The sequence below is a fragment of the Cydia splendana genome, chromosome 22, assembly GCF_910591565.1.
Source record: "Cydia splendana chromosome 22, ilCydSple1.2, whole genome shotgun sequence".
Taxonomy (NCBI): domain Eukaryota; kingdom Metazoa; phylum Arthropoda; class Insecta; order Lepidoptera; family Tortricidae; genus Cydia; species Cydia splendana.
The window spans coordinates 13,160,323-13,182,515 of NC_085981.1; the positions used below are offsets into that span (position 1 = coordinate 13,160,323).

Sequence of the window (22,193 nt, forward strand, 5' to 3'; positions counted from 1 at the left end):
GTCGATAAAAAACAATTGGTGTGAGTGAGCGGGACGGAGGATAATTTATTGATTTGCGCGGGAACGAGACGGAAGATACTGAGATGCTGTATGCAGTGAGACAGGTGAGTTTTAATTAAAAATGGAACATTTCAGCAAAAAGTGAAGTAGAAAGAAGAAAATTACACGTCGGTGTCGCAATTTTAGAATTCCGTGCCTGATGGTTATGGGTTATGTGAACCTATACGAGTTACATTATAGCTATGCTATATGTTTGCCTATCTGTTTTATTATACTGAAACAGAGGATCGGGCCGTTAGAATTAGACAAAGAAAAGTCTGCAGTGATTTTGAGAGCCCACGCAGTGCAAGTGTTACTTATACGTCATCATTTCATAGAAGTTTGACGTTTAAAATAACACTGCACTGCGTGGGCTATCAAAATCGCTGCAGACTTTTCTTGGTCTAACTCTATTATAATAAATAAATAATTTCTTTATTCAGACCATACAGTCCACATTTGTCAATCAGATACTTATGAACTAGATATTCTACTTACATAGTCTAAAATTATACAGATATTTTTTAACCCTTTACCGCATACGAATACATTCGTACATTCATTATTATCATACATTGTTAATAAATGTAGAATATTATCACACATCATTGTTATTTAATATAGAAACATTTTTTTTTTCACTTTCTACGATTGTAAGTTTAGTTATTTACAGTAAAAATCATATTAACGTAGGTACATGTTTCTAAACGACCGGTCAAAAGTGTGAGTCCGAGTTACATTAATCATTATATACCGTACATCACACATATTTGACGAAGATTTAATTTTATTTTTGGAAGATGGAGCACGCAGATCACGCAGATCACGGTTGACATGTGCCTAAAAAAACCCTTGATCTATATTATAGGTAATGTACCTACTACATGTGCAGAACAAGGGTTTTTTTGTGAATTCAAAATACCAAGCTCCATCTTGAGCAAATCTGGATACTGGCTAATTTCATGAATCATAACATTAAAATAAGTGACGTCTGTATTGTAAAACTGAGAACGCATCCATAGGACTTTGAACTTTAAACATAAATAAAACATAATTCGATAAAACTCCACATCGAATCCTTTCTTCAAAATGTTTGCTTATTCGCGCACTGTTTTATTTTGCTCGCCCAAACAAACATAACATAACATAACAGACGTAAACGACTGAATTTAAATTATTTTTATTTATACAGAAACAACAGTGGCGGTTTACTTTGGAAAAACAATAATATTGGATATTTTGTCTCGGTTTGTTTAGAAGGCACCACTGTGCGGAGAAATTTGTTTTGATAAAAATAGGGTTATAATTTTGTTTCGTTTTGTCTCGATGTAATAGCAATATTAAAACGTAATAAATATAAGAGCCTCGGTGTACCATTTGGAGTTGAAACTGTCCATGAGGTCCCAGAGCGCGCACAAGTTGTTTGCAGAAATCGCGAAGCGTCTGGTTGACGTAGGTAACTACATATGGTGACCGAAGAGCTGGCGGTTACCTCGCACAACGTATCAGCATTGCGATACAGCGAGGAAATGCCGCCAGCATCCTTGGTACAATGCCTCAAGGGTCTATTTTAAATTTGAGCTAGTTATTAATTTAGTTTCCGAGAAAATACGATGGAAAACAATTATGCACTACATCTATATAATTTATTTCTTATAAGTTGTAGCTTTTAAATTTCCGATATTTGTTTCTTAGTTCATTTCGGTCAAATCTTTCATTTATGAAGTTTCGATGCCTAATATAATATGAGTTTTTTGAAAGAAAAGTACAGTCGGCGATAATGGCTTGTAAATATAATGAAAATGTAAATATATCATATTTTTTCATTATGATTCCTAATTCATTATTAATGTATTATCGTCAAGAAGGATATTGATATTACGTGGGCCATACTGAAAGTTTCTGGATTCTGATATATGAGACGACTTATTTTTTCCAAGTGGCCAGTTCCAGGAACTTTCCGTATGCCCTAAGTATACACGAAAAAAAAAACAAAAAATCGTTGACTTCGACTAAAGTTCTTAAAACAGTTGTAAATGAACAGTAGGCTTAGCAAGGTTTTATCATATCGCGCGTGGAATCGACTGTCGTCTTCTAACGATAGTCGTAATTTTATCGTTTTGCTGAACATGGTTACGGGATACGATAAGAAAATCACGTCGATATCGTATAAAGTTATCGACAATCATTCGTTAGTGACCACGATTGTCTATGCCTAGAGTTTTTGAAAAATCCATTTAATAGCCGGCCTTATTCAATTGTCGGACATGTGTCGGGTGAAGTTTGAACGTGAATAGCTAGTTTTATTATTACACTACCAATTTGAAAGGTGGTTAAATGAGTGACATCCGTATATGTATTAGCTTACATTATAATTTGCTCGGATTATTATGACTTTTTGTATCTGTGCAAGCAAACCTTTTCCGTTTAAGTTTTTATTCTGTTTGACAACAACAACGAGTTGAAAACTTTAACTATTTGGCTTTCATACACCCATATTAATTTTCATTGTTGTGTGTTTCTGTGAAGAAGAAGAAGAAATGCCCCCAAAAACAAAAAAAATGTAAGTTGCACAAAACAACAGTAATTTATTTGCAGAAAAAATATAGTTTCGTGCAGTTCGTTTATTAGTTAACTTAATATTTGACTGTTTTTTTCAGCCGATCAAATGCCGTACAAATACGGATGCTCGTGGAATACATGGCGCAAAATGCGAGATTCGCGAACCGCGAGTACGATGGGCCTCTCGGAGCGCAGAGATATGATGCGCAATGGGAGGCCCTCGCACAGGCTCTAAGGGAGCACGGGCCGGATAAGTCGGTCCAGGCATGGCAAGTGGTAAGTAAATATAATTCCCATAACTAGGATCGCTCTGTGACTTGTCTGCAAAGAAGTCTTTCTAAACATGATAATTATTTAAATAAATTTTTGAATGAAATTATTAGAGATTGAACGGATAGTTGTTTCGCCGGATACCGGATACCAAATATCCGTCCAATATGCAGTGCAATCTGTATAATATAAATAGTGCCATCATTATCACAACTTAATAATGTGGAAGTATAGTATAATAGCTAGTAAAATGAACATTTTAATTATATCTAAGGCATCATAATAATTATATTATTATCTCCTTTATTCAATTATGGTCTTAGGTTAGGATTTTACAATGTGAGTATAAAAGTAAAATATAAAAACACTTACAAAACATAACAAAAATATATAAACACATTATAAAAAACCTAACCTAGGGTGCCACCGGCAGCGGGGCAGGGTCCAAGCTGTAAGGCATATCTTTCCCATCACGGAACAATGGTGTTCCGGACCTTTGGGAGGCGTGCACGGAGCCGAAGCCAACACGTAGAGCCCCTTTTGACACTTTAATGAAATGTAAGGGGTACACCGAGCGGATACTGCCCTTACCCGTGTCATGGGACGCACGCAGAGGCAGCACCCGCCAGGGTGTAAAGGCTATTGAGAGTTGATGGAATCTAAAATGAACTAGGTTATTGGGTGAAAGTGATGGACTAAGTACTGAGCTATGGGGTAAAAAACCGGACGCCTGCCTAATAAAACGGTATGCAATTTTATTTTAAGGCATATTATTATTATAATTATTATTTCGAAAACAGGCAATATAATTTGGCTGCTTAATTTTAAGGTGTTATTTAATATTGCATGTGACAATTATATTATTAAGTATATTTTTTCTGTCAGACATGGCGCGACTTGAGCCGAAAGGCTCGGTCAAGTAATGCTGCAGCCAACCGGGCTCGGGCCCAGACTGGCAATGCTGCGGAAATACCAATGGTCAGTCAGGAGGAACAGCTAATCCTGACTGCAATCGGAAAAGATACCTCCGAGGGAGTGGGTCCGGAGGAGTCAAGGATTGGAGAATGTAAGTTCACATTTTTTAAACCATAGATAAATAAGTAAGCTCACCTGTCATGTTAGGTTTTTTATAATGTGTTTATATGTATTTTTATTGTTTTGTAACTTTTTTTTTATTTTACTTTTATATTCAATAAATAAAATAAATAAATATTGGGGACATCTTACACAGATCAACCTAGCCCCAAACTAAGCATCCCATATAACCATTCCAGTCGCAGAATCACAAAGTGGTAACTAAATGTCAGATGTGTCGTAACAGAGTCCACACAATGTGTCTAGAATTGTTTCGAAACAAAGTGTCGTCGCCGTGTCTACACTTTTCCGTAACAAGGTGTCGACACATTTGTGTGCACTTTGCGTGCGGTTTGCGACTAAATCTGACAGCAAATTTGTGACAGCAAATGTCAATATAAAATACCTCTTGAAAACCAAGGTTTGTCAAACTACTATTGGTGTCTCGTGTGCTCGTAATTCTAGTAAGTCATCATGGGCAATGCAAATGATAATAATCGACCGAAACCATATAAACACCCAACACCCGTCAACCTTTTACAGAAAAGTTTTTAAAGAAATTCAATAAGCGACTTAGGTCAGGCAACGAATGCTCCAAAAGTTGTAGAGGGAAATGCTCGGAACACAATTTTTGACTCCGTAACTCGGTTTGACAAGTTAGGAGGTGAACATATCAAAAGTCCCCGGCAGTAGCCCTTGCGGGGGGGGGGAGAGAGGGGGCTTTGAAGGTCCCATTTTCCCGTTTTTCGATTATATCTCGGAAACTATGCATCTCAGCGACATGGCCACTTATACAAAATGAAAGTTAATTTAATTTGTTACAAGTTTATTCAGTCAATTTTTTCGATATGTTGAATAGTTTTTGAGATATCCGCTCTTGAAAGTTTATTTAGGGCTCTCAATTTTATCTTGATAGATCTATATCAGTGAAGGTGCTAGGCCGTGTTTGGTATCGTTTTCGTATAAATCTGGGGTGCTGAATCCATTTAAGATATCACATTGACACCATTCCACAAAATAAAAATAAATCTTTTTAGGGTTCCGTACCTCAAAAGGAAAAAACGGAACCCTTATAGGATCACTCGTGCGTCTGTATGTATGTCCGTCTGAATACACAAAATAGTTCTTTACCTATAGATGACAGGAAAACCTATTAGAAATGTGCAGTCAAGCGCGAGTCGGACTTAATGTACGGAACCCTTAATACGCGAGTCCGACTCGCACTTGGCCGGTTTTTTTGAAACTCTTCTTGACGCTTAACCGCTGAACCGATTTCGTTGAAATTTGGTATAGAAATAGTTTGCGTCCCGGAACAGGACATAGGATAGATCTTATAACCAAAATCATTTTTTGAAGGTGTGAAAAGTGGCGTGGAAATTTGTACGGGAAATCAATAACCGCTGAACCGATTTATATGAAATTTGGGATGGTCTACATCTTTGATTTAGTTAAAAATGATGAAAAAACCGGGCAAGTGCGAGTCGCACTCGCGCACGAAGGGTTCCGTACCATAATTCAAAAAAAAAAACAAAAAAAAAAGCAAAAAAAAAACGGTCACCCATCCAAATACTGACCACTCCCGACGTTGCTTAACTTTGGTCAAAAATCACGTTTGTTGTATGGGAGCCCCATTTAAATCTTTATTTTATTCTGTTTTTAGTATTTGTTGTTATAGCGGCAACAGAAATACATCATCTGTGAAAATTTCAACTGTCTAGCTATCACGGTTCGTGAGATACAGCCTGGTGACAGACGGACGGACGGACGGACGGACGGACAGCGAAGTCTTAGTAATAGGGTCCCGTTTTACCCTTTGGGTACGGAACCCTAAAAACATGACTTCAAACCTAAACTTAAACAGTATTAACTTCAAGAAGTCAATTCTGACTTCCCCCCTACACCTCATTTCACACCTTTAAAGGATGATTTTTGAGATAACTTATTATATCCTGTCTCGGGACTCAAAATATATGTGTACCAAATTTAAATTAAAACTGTTCAGCAGTTTAAGCGTGAAGAGGAGTTTAAAAGAAAGTATTTTAATAAGTTTATATGTTTTTACTTCGGAATGGTGTCAATGTGATACCTTAACTAAATTTGGTACTGCGAATTTATACGAAAACGATACCAAACATGGCCTCGTAGCTTTACTGTTGTAGAAGTCAAAATAAAATTGAGAGCCCTAAATTCTTATTACTTGGCCAAACTTGTGTAGAAGGAAAAGGTAAAATAAAAGTCTTCGGCAGGAATATAAGACACAAATATATTTTTTTTTGCGTTACTATTTCATTCATCAAATATAAACATACCTTGATTATACTATTCTAGTGAGATCCTCATAGATAAACAAAAACATTTACTTAAAAAATTAGAAGGTCGAAATGTCACGGAACTTGTGAGAGTAATATATTATGTGAAAAATATAAACTTTTATGACAAAAAAAAACTGGACACAATTTAAGAATCACCCAATTGCGTCGAGGAATCATCTGTATTTTTGCTTGTTTCATTACCTCCTCGCTTCTTTTTTGTCCTTTGTATTCTGTAGCAATTTGTTAGATCTGAAAATAAAGATAACTTGCGTCGTCACGGATGTCGATTTATAGGTTTTAGGGAGTGCAGAATTCGAAAACGATGATCATTTTATAATCCAAGATGGCGGCTACATATTTTGTCATAAAAGTGGAATCCAAAATAGTCATCATTTTCGAAATTTGCGCCCCCTAAAACCTATAAAACGACATCCATGACGACTTTTATGACATAGTGCATGGCCGCCATCTTGGAATCCAAAATAGTCATCTTTTTCGAAATCTGCGCCCCCCAAAACCTATAAAACGACACCCATGACGACTTTTATGACATAGTGCATGGCCGCCATTTTGGATTTCAAAATGGTCATCATTTTCTAAATCGGGGCCCCCTAAAACCTATAAAACGACATCCATGACGACTTTTATGACATAGTGCATGGCCGCCATCTTGGAATCCAAAATGGTTATCATTTTCGAAATCTGCGCCCCCTAAAACCTATAAAACGACACCCATGACGACTTTTATGGCATAGTGCATGGCCGCCATTTTGGATTCCAAAATGGTCATCATTTTCAAAATTGGGGCCCCCTAAAACGTATAAAACGACATCCATGACGACTTTTATGACACAGTGCATGGCCGCCATTTCGGATTCCAAAATGGTCATTATTTTCGAAATCGGCACTCCCTAAAACCTATATATCGACACCCATCTCGACTTTTATGACAAAGTGTTTTGCTACCATCTGCATGCAAGACATTTCTATTATTTTTACGTACAAAAATGGCCCCCTGTCAACTTTCAATCGAGATTTAATCGATAATTTATTCGATTAATATTCAGATTAATTCAATTTCAATCTATGTTAGGTCGACTAAACTAATCGCGATTAAAATTTGAGAATGAACTTTTTTATTCCATTAATTAGTCGAATAAACAGTTAATCGATTAATGCCCATCTCTGACCACGGCATTTTTACACTTTGAGAATATCTGAAAACAAATCAACACAAGGAGCCATTTTGCAAATCCAGTAACTTTGTTATTACTTTTGACAGCGCGTGTCATGTGTCAACACAGAGTCGACACAAAGTCGAAACATTGCAACTACTTTGTGACTGCAATATTTCTCAGCCTTAAACCATATTTATACATCATAATTAACAAGTTTCGTAGTATGTAAAGCGTTATTTCTGTTATTTAAGTATAGTATACGCACCGAAGTACTAAAAATGCTTCAAATAATATAGTTATGAACACAGGCACTGAGAAGTAAACAATTTCATTTCCGGCTAAACTAAAACAATGTGGTGGCGCGTTGATTATATTACACTTAGTTTATCAAATCACTCGAGCAGTTTAATTCCCCATAATAATTTAAGTCATATTGTAATATAAATGCAAACAATATATAATTACGTCTTGTAATCCGTTTTAGAGATGGCGTATTAATGTCACTTATTTTTATTTAAGTATTTTTCCATCTGACAGTTTCCATTTGACAGGAACAAAATGAACGAATGAACGAATGATTTTGGCATAAAGTAGTCGCAAACCCGAAACAATGTGTGCACACGGCGACCACACTTTATGTCACTTTGTGTCATGTGTCGACCCTTCCCCATTTCTGGTAACTGTGTCGACACGGCGACGACTCTGCGACTGGAATTGTGACCGAAACAGACGGTGTCGACACAAGATGTGTCAACACCGCGTCGTAACGGCGACTGGAAATGGTTGTATGGGATAGCTTGTACTATGGGTGCTAGGCAACGATATACATACTTATATAGATAAATACATACTTATATATATATACATAGAAAACACCCATGACTCAGGAACAAATATTAGTGTTCATCACACAAATAAATGCCCTTACTGGGATTTGAACCCAGGACCATCGGCTTAGCAGGCAGGGTCACTAGGCCAGACCGGTCGTCAAAAATTTAATATTATAAACAACCTAACTTGAGTTGAAAAAAATATATAAATAATAATAGTTTTAAAACGTTAATTCACTTGATGCAATGGCAACAGCTGACAAGAAAATTGTCCTTCTGTTGTACATTAAGTGCCCTATAAGGGCCACATGCACCATTTACTATCCCGAGGTTAACCGGTTATACCTGGAGTTACCATGGTTACCCTGGGTTAACCGGTTAACCCCGGGTTAGTGGGTGCTAGTGGCGCTTAGTAACATACGGAGGTAATTGATATTTAATAACATTCATTTGGATTTGGTTTGATTTTGTTTGATATTTTACATTTAACATTTGCTTGGGGTTGGTGTAGTGAAACATTTTGCTATTTTATTCCCCAAAGGGGCGGCTCCCAACCCAATATTCATTTTTATGGCGCAACTCTGGGGTGACATAGAGTACAAAATAATATTTAACTGACTTTGGAAAAGGAGGAGCTGCTTTATTTATGAAAAAAAAAACCGTAGTCGGGTAAAAGTTTTAACAACGTTTTGCTTTTTTTTTCTCATAACAAATATTTTAAATTTGCATGTGCTGATTGCCTCAGATTGAAGACTACGCTGAGTTTTCGGGTTCTGGGAACAGTGTGGCTAGCAGCACGTTTGCTGCTACTACTGAAAATTTCGTTGTTGCTCCAACCCCCACCACCGCCACACTTACTAGGCCCGTGCTCAGCGAACAACCCCACTACGCCTCTCATTTGCCCTCTTCTCCTTCAGCCAGCCCTGCATGCTCCACGCTTTCTGTACTGCCCTTAAGTCCTGGACTACCCGAACGTCCTTCCCGTCCGTCTCTTGCCGCCCGTCCCGTCCCCTATGCTCGTCCAGCCGTAACCGCCCAACCCGCACGTCTCGCCCTTCCTGCACGTCAAGTACACAGCTCGATGTACGTGGATCCGCGCCCCGCTGGCGTACATCCATACCCCACGCTACTGCGACCACAACAACCCACACAGCCTGCCCGTCCGCCCCGCAACCGCACTACGGAACCGGCACCTTCTACAGCACATTTTAACAATCTGCAGCATGAGCATAACAATATTTTAAGAGTAATTAATTTATTACGAACTAATCATTCTATGCTTTAAGGTCAGGTGGGGTAAGAGAAACATTGTTTGTTTTACTGGGGACAAGAAAAACAGTAGACTCTGACCACCACGCTAACTTAGCACAAACATGGCAGTAAGAATGCATAATCCTTACTTGACGTACAGTCACCAGCAATAATATGTTACACAGCGAAGGCCGCAAAAATATCTGACACGATCTTATTAGTAGCGCAATAAGAGCGCGTCACATATTTTTGCGGCCTTCGCTGTGTAACATATTATTGCCGGTGACTGTACCATTCCCTGCAAGTATTTCTCTTGCCCCGATATTTCGCTTACCCCATCTGACCTTATTTATGTTTTGACTATTTTATAAATATATGAGCAATTCCGAAATCTACATTTCGGGATTGCTCATATCGCACAATGCAGCTTAAATAAAATAACACAAGAACCAACGTCCGAGAAGAGGGTATGAAAGGAATGAATGAAACCTTATGGAACTTATAATTAACATGCATTTCATTGAATGGCTAAAATTTTATAAATTGTATGTATATATGTCAATCATAATGAAAAAGTCAACGATGATCAACACAACCATATGTTGTGGGGCCGGGAGGTAAGTCATGCGCTAACGCATGTCCTCAGAGTTGGTAAACGTTGTAAACCTGAAATGCAGATGTCGCTAGTGACATTCTCACAGTTGCAATGGTTAAATTCGCGTTGAATGACGGATGGTCAGCTAGCGGAATTGGTAACGCATTAGACCGGCAATCCAAAAATGTGGGTTCGAGTCCCACGTTGACCAGAGTATTGACATCTGTACATACAATTTATAGATTGTAATGTGGTATACGTCCAACAATAAAAAAGGAAAAAAATATTTAACATTTGGGCTAAAATTTTATTTATCTCGAAATCTTGGCTGTGATATATTTGTACGGCAATTTTATTATTACTAATCTGTTTCATAACACTATACTTATTAATCATATTTAAGTAACCAAAATATCTCCTCATTAGTGTGCGGTGTATCAGTGTTTGGTAGTACCATATTAGTCAAGCCAATTATATCATAATACATATAATTTGCCAATTTATTATAGTTATATTTAGTATGAGTTATGATAAAATAAAGCAGTGGTGGCAGAGTGGATTTGACGTCCGACTTTCAATCCGGAGGTCGCGGGTCCTAGTTAATCCTGTGGCTCGTACCAATGAGTTTTCCGGAACTTATGTACGAAATATCATTTGATATTTACCACTATCTTTTCGGTGAAGGAAAAACATCGTGAGGAAAGGAAACCTGTATACATCTGCAAAGAAATTAAAACGTGTATGTCAAGTCCCCAATCCGCTTTCGGTTTGTTTTTGTGCAACTTAAGTATGGGACGAGTAAATAAGTACTTATACAATAGACATTCCCCTTGTTGTAGATAGCGTTATTTATTATGTTCACTGTGATATCACTTAGTTTCAGCTTGCTATAACATATTTTATGTCGACAGGACATCCTCAATCAACTTAAAATCCTCAACGACACGCAACAAAAAAAATTTGAACTTTTAAAGGAGAACAACGTCATGTTGGCGAATAGGTAAGATTTTTTTGTTACTGATATCAACTAACAAATAAACCCAATATTTATGTATGTATGTATGTACTATGCAGTAGTAGTAACACGCGAACGAATGGACAAACACGCGTTACCCTGAGGTTGAACTAACTATCTACTTAAAGGCTCATCCTCTGACCCATTGACGTATATGTCTAAGGACTGGCCTTACGCGCAATAAGAATGGGGACAGTACAACGGTGTAACACCGCTACAACGCGAATGGTTGATGAGTTCGCATCACGCGTGCAATTGGTTGATGAGTTTGCATCACGCGCGCGATTGGTCGCAACTAGTTGCGTTAGGCTGCACGATTGGCTCGAATTCGTGAGTGACACCGCTGGACTAGTACCATCTTTAGTGCCCATAAAGGCCATAACGCCAGTCCTTATATAGATAAAATACGCCAATGCCAAGGAGCAAGACCTTATTTCGGTTTATGAGAGCCTTTGGGATACAATATTATTAACGCCTGAATTACTCAAGATGAGGAATCTTGAGCTGTTAAATATTAATATTAACGCCATCTACTCGACTCTAGACCAAAGGTATGGTGCAATCTTTTCGAGCGATGGCGCCATAGCCTTAATTTTGATATTTAACAAATTAACACATATCAGTGAAAGAATAAGGATCAAAATAAATAGCGTTCTAACAGTTTGAATCTTCTGTCGAAAGATGGCAGTAAATGTATAGTACATTAATTTACCATAACAGTATCTAGTGACATGTTTTTTAAACGATTCTGCAATCTGCGTTTTGCTGGTTTATCCTCATTTGATAATTTTTGAGTATTTGTCAGAGATATCCAATTTACATAGATAATAATAAATAATAATAAATAAATAAATATTATAGGACATTTTTTACACAAATCGACTGAAGCCCCACGGTAAGCTCAAGAAGGCTTGTGTTGTGGGTACTCAGACAACGATATATATAATATATAAATACTTAAATACATAGAAAACAACCATGACTCAGGAACAAATATCTGTATCATCATACAAATAAATGCCCTTACCGGGATTCGAACCCGGGACCATCGGCTTCGTAGGCAGGGTCACTACCCACTAGGCCAGACCGGTCGTCAAATAGATGGATGTGACTTTAAAAGTAATCCCACTGACCAAGACAAGTCTGTAACGATGTGCTATTAAAATTAGTAGCAGACTTGTCTTGATCTGGCTCTATAGTAAGCGTTTTTAATTTAAAAGACATGTCAAGATCGCTTACCTTCTTTCAAGTTCTTTCTAATGCTAAAAATAACGAACTATAGTTAATATCTCATACATAGAATAAAGGAACTACTTCTTAATTATTATTTAATTCCCTCCTAAGCCGTAGTACAGGCCGCGAACGGGCCAGACTACTGGCTTCGGCGTCGAGGGAGCCCGGTGATTGGCTCCGGGCTTATCCTTCACCGAACACCGGAACCTTCCTCACGCCGGACACTCCGCATCGCGACCTGTCTTCGGCTTGGAGTCCGCGTCTGTGCTCCACACAGGTGCCCCTGCGGCAGTGAAGTCGATGAATTAGGACACCACGGGCTATCCTGTCAAAAAAGTGCTGGCCGCTTTTCAAGACACGCCGCACTGAATGACATAATCCGGCGGTCTCTTGCATCCGTCAACGTGCCAGCTCTACTGGAGCCAACTGGCATGGCTAGAGACGACGGCAAGAGACCGGACGGTATGTCCCTGGTTCCTTGGAGTTTGGGAAGGGTGCTAGTGTGGGACGCTACCTGCGTTGACACTCTGGCCCCTTCCCACCTCACGGGAACCAGTCACCAAGCAGGTGCGGCGGCTAAAGCGGCCGAAAAGCTCAAATTCCATAAGTACAGGGGTCTCGGCCCCGAGTATATTTTTATGCCATTTGGGGTTGAGACCCTTGGCCCGTGGGGTCCTAATGCCCTACAAATTTTTAAAGACCTTTCAAAAAGGCTTATCGATTTCACTGGTGACCGAAGAGCTGGCAGCTTTCTCGCTCAACGTATTAGCTTCGCAATACAGCGGGGAAATGCTGCCAGCGTCCTCGATGCCAAAGGGGCCCAATTTCTTAGACGTATTTTAATTTTATTTAATTTTATTTTATTTAGTACTTATTAGTCTCTTTATTCAATTAGGGTCTTAGGTTAGGGTTTTACAATGTGAGTATAAAAGTAAAATATAAAAACACTTACAAAACAATAAAAATTTATATAAACACATTATAAAAAACCTAACCTAGGGTGCCGCCAGCAGCGGGGCAAGGCCCAAGCTACCGGTGGTCAGGGCTGCAGAGAGAGGAACCGGCGGACTATCCGCGCCGTGTCCAAGATCACCGCCTTCTGCATCTGACTGTACTTATTAGTATTATTATAATAATTCTATTTTGTTAATATTGTTTCAGTATTCCTTTGGTGGAGACGGAGAACATAGAAAACTTGGAGGATACTGAAATAATGGAAGAGGAAGACGTTTAATAGTAGTGGCCTGTAATTTAATGTAAAATGTTTGATTGAATTATTAATGATTTTGAATTCCACAGTCTAAAAAATGTGACTTCATTTTTTCACACTTCTTCATGAAAGGCGTTATGTTTGTCTACACTCAAGTACCTATACAATTGTGTTTTTAGCTAGTAATAAAAACTAAAAAATTACATATATCTTAAATAACTCAATTCTAATATCACAGAGTTTATCTTATTAGTCCCTTATACCCTTAGAGCATTTGATAACTGGAGTCGCCATTAAGAGCTTACCCCTCTGCCGAAAAACTTGCACAATTTTGTAACTGACATGGCTATTTGTACATTACATACAAATCATGCAATACATTTGACGTCCCCTCCCCCGCAAATATGTTTCGTACAGAAAAAGACAGCGATGCCGTCTCCAGTTACTAAATGCTCTAAGCATATACTTACCTATTTAGATATTTAATTCTTAATGGAGAACAAGTAGCCAAATTTCATTTGAGATACCTTGGTGATGTAGGTACATTCATACGTGCTATGGTGGTGGTTTAGGTTCTACAGTTCACAGAACCTCCCTTATATTTAAATCAAACTGCAGTCTCCCGGACCCTCCTTTAACATAAGCAAGGCGATCCTCTGTCCCCCAAATTGTTTAACTAGTGTTAAACAAGTAGCAAGCCCTTGAGCAAGTGTTCCGGAAGCTGGCGGCAGGGCGGGAACAGAGGGGCATTGGCGTCGGCGGAAGGCAGTTAACCAATCTGCGTTTCGCCGACGACATAGTCCTCTTCTCATCTTCAGCTACCGACCTCTGCGACATGCTACAGGACCTAAGCAGGGCAAGCCTTGAGGTTGGATTAGTGATGAACATGTCAAAGACTAAGCTCATGACCAATAGTGCACCAATAAGAATAGAAATAGATGGGAGAGAAATAGGATATGTCCATGAGTATATATACCTTGGCCAAATAGTCTCCTTCCAGGCACGGCAAGACAAAGAAGTCGCAAGACGGACCGAGAATGCCTGGAGGAGCTTTTGGTCTATGAAGGAGTACACGAAGGGAAACCTTCCTATACCGCTAAAAAGAAAACTCATGGACGTGTGCATTCTCCCCATCCTTACCTACGGAGCACAGACTTGGTCTTTGACAAAAGTTCAAAAATTCAAACTCAAGGTTTGTCAGCGGGCCATGGAGCGTAGTATTTTGAGCGTGAAATTGACCGATCGCATTAAAAATACAATACTGCGCTCCAAAACGCGAATCACTGACGTAGCTGAAACTGCCGCCAAGGTTAAATGGGACTGGGCGTGACACGTCTGCCGTATTCCGGATGATCTGTGGGCCAAAACAGCGTTAGAGGGAGCTAATAGTGATATTGCTATCTCATTCTACTGCATGGCTGCGTCCCTTGGAGTGGCCGGCGTTGGCCCATCGTGTAGAGGAGCCATCAGAACATGAGAAATGAAAAAGCATTTTAGGCATATCCTTATTTAGGGACGCCATCTAGTGAGCTCCTGTGAGTAAGTGAGAAGTTATAAAAAATGCATGCATACTTCAGCGGAAAGGCAGAATACCGTCTATAATATTTACTAATCTCTGCTTGAGTATAGCAAGACATATGAGGTAGGTATTTGTATCATAATAAAACATAGTAATAAGCAAAATATGTATTTATTAGCCGCGCACGCTTTTCCTGCGCCACTCTTAATAAGAGTCCGTTTTGGGCATGACGATGAGGAAGTTCTTGAGGAGCCCCTTCCTCAATTTCTTCTACGATTTCCACGGGAAGATCTCTGCAAGAAAAAGGAGAAAATCGGTATTTAAGTACAGCATTTCCGGAACTATTAGTCGCGACCCACTGGTGGGTCGCGAGCAAATATTGAGTGGGCCCTGAAACTACTAGGACATCTGAGCGTTACGCATTTGGCAGATTTTGTTAGGTGGGTCGGAGCCCAGTCAACTTTGGGAACTGTCTAAATATAATTAACATTTAAAGAAAAAATCTGAGGATCCTAATCATTCATCACTAAAGGGGCCCACTGATTAACAGTCCGCCGGACGGTATCGGCCTGACAGTTAAAACAAAATTTTGACAGTTCCGAACAACTGATAGGCTAATATCGTCCGGCGGACTGTTAATCAGTGGGCCCCTTAAGAGCAAAGAGAATTTAGACTAGAGGAATATTGTCATAGGCCAAAGGTATGGTCCCATCTTTTCGAACGATGGCGCCATACCTTTGGCCTACTCTTGAGTAGATAGCGATACTTCTTGATACATATTTAACAAATTTAACACATATGAGTGAAAGAATAAGGATCAAAGTCATTTGATTTTCTAAAAGTTTTAATCATTTGTGTCGAAAGATGGCAGATTCCCACATAATTTACTACGTATGACAATATTCCTCTATTTCAAATTCTCTTTGCACAACAACATGGAACTTTCTTCATCAATCACTGAACAATTAATGTTAAGCACACTTACCTGTAATATTGCATTATGTTGTATAATACGCAACATACATTTATCATCGACGATGCCTTCGCTGGGCTGTAGTGTAAGACGCGGTCGTGGCCCAGGCACCGGAATACATTTTTGAGGTACCCATTGGTACGCTCAATTGTGTTGCGCACACGACAGTGCCAGGCAGTGTACCTTGCTTCTGGGCTTCCCTGGGCAGGGTTCAGCACTGGCGTCATGAGCCATGGCTCGAGAGCATACCCCGAGTCACCTGAAATTATGATTATTTGGTTAACTACACAATAGTTAAGCATCCGAACAATTAACAAAACTTCCCTCTTACTTATGCTTTATAATAGGTATATTAACTAGACATGATCTAAGTACAGACAGATACACGCACAATTTTCTGCTTACCCAAAAGGAAATAATCCCCAATGTGGCCGTTGTACAATCTTCTTAATTCATCCTTAATGGAAGAATTGTTAAATATGAACGAGTCATGCACACGGCCAGGAAACCTTGCGTTCACTGCCAAGATTTTGCAGTTGACATCTGCAACCTGAAAAATATGAGTTATGATTTTTATTATTTGAGTATTAGTGACAACTAATACTAATCCCAGCGCGCATAAGTTGTTCGCAGAAATCGCGAAGCGTCTGGTTGACGTAACTGGTGACCGAAGAGCTGGCGGCTACCTCGCACAACGTATCAGCATTGCGATACAGCGAGGAAATGCCGCCAGCATCCTTGGTACAATGCCTCAAGGGCCTATTTTAGATTTAAGCTAGTTATTAATTTCGTTTAGTAGTACCACTGTATATATATTGTATGTAAATAAATGATTTATTTCATCTTACTAAGTAGTAACATAGATATTTATTTTAATGAATTATTTGGATCAATCTAGACTAATACATCAGTGTAAGATTGTCCCATAGAGTTTATATTTTTTAAATTAATTATAATATACATATATTGATGCCCGTTAGGAGGATTTTATGATTAATATTAAAATATTTTTATTTGTAACTATAATTTAAACTTACTAGCTGTACATTAAGAGCATGAACGCCTTTGCGGTTTAGATACTGCACTCCATGAGGCAGAGGTGGAGGAAATATCTTCACTTGGGTGCAGTCTACTGCACCCAAGATATTTGGCAGACCGTATGCCTCCTCAAATCCTGTGGCAACTGATCGCCGGAACCGTTCATTTCCAGGAAATATAATCCATTGGTCTTTAAGTCTGTAAAAAATAGCATGTTTTAGAACTTAACCTTAGTCAAATCTAGCTAATACTGCATTTCCAGATTATGTATATATTTGTATCCAATGTAACTGTTCTACTTATACATAACTATCAAATAATACCTATGTCATTGCACAATACAGCCACACTCATAGTTACTTATAAATTCAAAAAAGTAAAAACTACTAAGATAGCCCTAGTGGACCTGTGAAGTGCTCATACTATAGTTTCATTACTTACATTATTAGTTCTCATACTTAGAAAACCTATCATTCACCACCTGTATATATTTGGCTCTTGGAATAAGAAAGTATGTTTAAGTAGAACATCACAGGACCAACATAGTTTTTTATGTAGTCTTTCAGTCCTCAAATGAACATACCTTCTGTTGACAGCATCTACAAATTGATCGAGATACCGGCTTACGGTTGTCTGACCAATGGATAAACCATGGTCCTGACCAGTCCCACGTTGGTAATTTCCATCAGCCAGCAGATGTAACGCTGTTAGAACCTAAAACAAATAATTAGGCTTTTAATTATTTAAGTAAGTACATTTTCCCCATTAAACAATACATTTTAAGGAAAAAATTAGCTTTTGTAACCTCTGTTATAAACAACAATTCCACCCAAATATGTATCCGCTAATTTTGTATGATTGTGCCATATCTTAACATACAAACTTATGGATTTTTAATATTATATAGTAGAATTTAGTAGCATGGTCATAAATGTTACAGTTGGCATTTGTGTGAGAAGTCTGTTTTACATAGAATACCTAGAGTTAGACCAAGACAAGTCTGCAACAATTTTGATAGCACACGCAGTGCACAGTGGAAGTGTTATTTATATGTTAAAATTTCTTAGAAGTTTGAAGTTGAAAATAACACTTTGCCCTGCGTGTGCTATCAAAATTGTTGCAGACTTATCTTGGTCTAGCTCTATTAATTATACGAGGAACACTGCAATATTATAGCTTACCTTAAAGTGAGTTGGCAATCCATCATCTTTGTGAGGCTGCAGGTCCACGTTCAGTTCCTCACATAAGTAAAAAACCACCTCCTTGCGGAATCTGTATATTTTCCGGAACTCTTCGTCCGGCATATCGAAGGGGTTTGCAGCATCCCTTAGAGTTCGGCGCTGAATCTTTCTTCTTTCTTTTTCCTCTGCAGCAGCCGTGAGCTGGAAGAAAAAAAATCTCGACATCCCTGCAAAGAAAATATTGACAATATTATATGCAGCGGAACGTTTTAACTAGTAACTCTTAATAAAATCATAGGAAAACTGATACTTACTGGCAGCTTACTGGTAATTTATATCTTAGAATAGGTTTTTTCACAAGATCTGCATCCACGACAAGGCTTATCGTCATCTAAGAAGCACGTAGTTAAAATTAACTAAGTTGAACTGTCAAAATGGGACAATCTGTCAAATTATCCACATCTTATCCAACTACCATGTTATGCAAATTGTCTTCTATCATCTACCGCTGTCAAATGTGGATAACTCCATATATCGTCTGCAACCATAGTATGGATGATAAAATCGACGATAACGGCCGTTTTATCATCCCATATTGCGTGATAACTACCTTGTCGTACAACCTTGCTAAGCCCGCAGTAGATATAATTCGTCGCTTAATTTAAATTTTAAAATTATTATTTTGTGTTAGCTATGTTGATGTAGGTTTATACAGATTTAAAGTAGACCTTCACTACACTACTATCATGTTGTAACACTTAAAAATGAGGTTGTGGTATAATTTTCATATATAAAAACAGTGGGGAGCAAAGTAGGCACATTTTAAGGATGTTTTGTGAACATGCCATATTAAGACTTTATAATAATATCGCGATTACATCACCCGAAACGCTTTATTTACTTAAGCCACGTACATACAAATTACATACACATACGGACGTGTCACTAATCGTATTTGGTGTCAGTATGTAAACACTTAATAAGCAACAATTTGTTTGTATTTAAAAATGTCACGTGCCAATTACATGTTACTTTACGTGGATATTTTCACGATTATTTGTTTAAATTAAAAATGTTTTTTAAAAAGAACACAAATAACTTCATTTATGTACCTATTCGTTGCGTCTCGGAATCTTAGGCGATTTTATAATTTTACTCTACAATACATATTTTCTTTAAAAACTTTACGTGTAGGGGAGGTATCCTAAAAATATATATTTCTAGTTTTTTTACCGCTTAGTCGGAATAATTGATTTATATTATGTATATCCATGCCAAATTGCAGCGTTATAGCACTAACGATCACGGAGCAAAGCCTTTGGACAGTATACTCGTACAGACAGACAGACGGACGAGAAACTATAAGGGTTCCTAGTTGACTACGGAACCCTAAAAATGTAGAATAGCCTATTGAGCCCCACGGACGTAGCAGCAGAGGCTGCCGAGGGTAGGTTTAGGTTCTTAAATAATTGCCGTCACGGTGGTGTTTCCAAATTGTTTCAACACAAGCTTAACTGCCCACTGCCCGATTCGAACTTTAAGATACGTCGATTAATAGATCTAGAAATGATTTGGATTGTGGTATTTGTTTGAAGAAACGTCACATTTGACACTGACATATCTAATCTATAACGTTTCTAGATATTTATTCACGTATCTTAAAGTTCAAATCGGGCCGTAAGAGGGAAGTACAGCTTTGCGATCCTAATGAAATAACGGTACTTTTTATATGAAGCTCCATTTCGGGAGGAAACTGTTTCCACTAACTAAATCTTGACAAATCACTTTGATTTGGATGTCGATCGCTTGAACATAATACATATATTCTAGGTTTATAGGTATCGCTTTAAAAAATATATAAGTAACTAATTTTGAAAAACGGAAAACCTCGTTTTTCATTGAATAATTTTACGGTTTAGACTCACTTGTTGTAAAATTATTCAATGTTAGTATGTCTCACAACAGTTTAAACTCGTTTTTAGGGTTCCGTACCCAAAAGGTAAAACGGGACCCTATAACTAAGACTTCGCTGTCCGTCCGTCCGTCCGTCCGTCCGTCTGTCTGTCTGTCACCAGGCTGTAACTCACGAACCGTGATAGCTAGACAGTTGAAATTTTCACAGATGATGACAAATACTTAAAAGTACGGAACCCTCGTTGGGCGAGTCGCACTTGTCCGGTTTTATATTATGTTGTATGATTACCAACATACAAACTGCCAGGGTCCCTCTATGACATTTGGTCGAGCACCCCCCACCTAAGGTCTGACCCTTTGGCCGGGCCGTTGAACATTTTTCTGACCGAATCCGGTAGACCAAATGTCAGATTTTTCTGGGGGTCACCAGACCGCCCTCTATATGAATATGTCAAAGTCTAACACCCCACGAACCTCCTTCTGGGAGAACAATTATGTCAATTAATCATCGGATTGCGGCTTTATATAATAATAATACTAAAAACAGAATAAAATAAAGATTTAAATGGGGCTCCCATACAACAAACGTCATTTTTGACCAAAGTTAAGCAACGTCGGGCGTGGTCAGCACTTGGATGCACCCATCCAAGTTTGACGTTTGACGTTTTTTTTTGCATTTTTTTCCGTTTTTTTTTTCATTATGGTACGGAACCCTTCGTGCGCGAGTCCGACTCGCACTTGCCCGGTTTTTTTCATTGTGTCAATAACATAAGTACCTACTAAAAAAACATAGATAATGGAAAATATTTACAAGCGGAAAAACATTTTCTCTTTTTAGAGGCGGATTGTCAAAGTAAATTTACATTATTTACTTTGACAATCCGCCGTCACAGTAGGCGAAAGGTACGGAGCAATCTTTTCTAGCGATGGCGCCATAACCTTTGGCCTACTGTCGAGTAGATGGCGTTAATTTCAATATTTAACAAATTAACATATATCAGTGAAAGAATTAGGGATCAAAGTCAAATGGCGTTCTAACAGTTTTAATCTTCTGTCGAAAGATGGCAGTACCTACATAATTTATTTACTGTGGCTATATAATTTACCATGACAGTAACTCTCTATACACACTATTCTCTTGGTGCTATATTTTCCTCTTAATATTGGACAGACATTTTGTCTGTAAATCGGTCGCTTCATTTTTAATTTCCCATAGTTTGTTCCAATCATTTCGTTCTAGCTCGTCGGGAAAGTTTGCCGTCGAGATAATGAGAAAGGTTCACTAATTAAATGGGATGGATCCTGGATTCAAACAGTTTTCCTTATAAGACATTAATAAATTCATTTATTGGAAAAGTAAAGGTACATCATGAATAAAACTATAATTAAAAACCGGACTCGTCCACCGAGGGTTCCGTACTTTTTAGTATTTGTTGTTATAGCGGCAACAGAAATACATAATCTGTGAAAATTTCAACTGCCTAGGTATCACGGTTCATGAGATACAGCCTGGTGATAGACAGACGGACAGACAGACGGACGGACAGCGGAGTAATAGGGTCCCGTTTTTACCGTTTGGGTCTTCTTCTCCGTCGAATTACTCTTGGCAGAGCAGTCGTGGTACCCTTTGGGTACGGAACCCTAAAAACTAAATTAAATCATCAGACACTTCGTTTTCTATTAAAATATATCATCACGTGATCACCGAAAAGGACGTATCGGAAGATTTTCTCTCTTTCCTACAAGAGTTTCTCTCGTCCCATAATTTCTCTTACCCCACCTAACCTTATGTATAAATCAATATCGCATTAAGTTTATGAACCCGCCCTGTTGTCGGCATTTACAACATCGCGGTGAGCTCACGTGTTTATACAGCAAGTGCCGTAACAATAACATGTGCTAGTTTTTTACCTATAGCTCTACAGGGTGCTCCAATAATGGCCCGATTCGGATTTTGAAATAGACATCTATTAGACATCACCAAGATACGATAACGATA

The 22,193-nt window shown here is 38.4% G+C and overlaps 2 protein-coding genes, 1 long non-coding RNA gene and 1 other non-coding gene across 6 annotated transcripts in view; 3 read left to right on the forward strand and 1 right to left on the reverse strand.

Moving 5' to 3' along the window:
- The window catches only part of LOC134801416 (forkhead box protein P1), a 102,633-nt gene that overhangs the window by 62,314 nt on the left and 18,126 nt on the right, over positions 1–22,193 (forward strand). The gene's annotated exons all lie outside the window — the stretch shown is intronic.
- Positions 10,251–10,322, forward strand: Trnaa-ggc (transfer RNA alanine (anticodon GGC)). The gene has a single exon. It is a non-coding gene; the product is annotated as a tRNA-Ala (tRNA).
- LOC134801555 (uncharacterized) lies at positions 10,920–13,848 on the forward strand. Its single transcript, XR_010145692.1, has 3 exons — positions 10,920–11,111; positions 13,521–13,598; positions 13,659–13,848. It is a non-coding gene; the product is annotated as an uncharacterized LOC134801555 (long non-coding RNA).
- The window catches only part of LOC134801424 (putative nuclease HARBI1), a 143,208-nt gene continuing 136,219 nt past the window's right edge, over positions 15,205–22,193 (reverse strand). Inside the window, exons 2-7 of the mRNA XM_063773976.1 lie at positions 18,281–18,560; positions 17,683–17,813; positions 17,099–17,297; positions 16,467–16,611; positions 16,074–16,320; positions 15,205–15,381 (exon numbers count right to left, since the gene is read on the reverse strand). Coding sequence (XP_063630046.1) covers positions 15,225–15,381; positions 16,074–16,320; positions 16,467–16,611; positions 17,099–17,297; positions 17,683–17,813; positions 18,281–18,505 — 1,104 coding nt within the window. The 5' untranslated portion in view covers positions 18,506–18,560 and the 3' untranslated portion in view covers positions 15,205–15,224. The remainder of the gene's footprint in view (positions 15,382–16,073; positions 16,321–16,466; positions 16,612–17,098; positions 17,298–17,682; positions 17,814–18,280; positions 18,561–22,193) is intronic.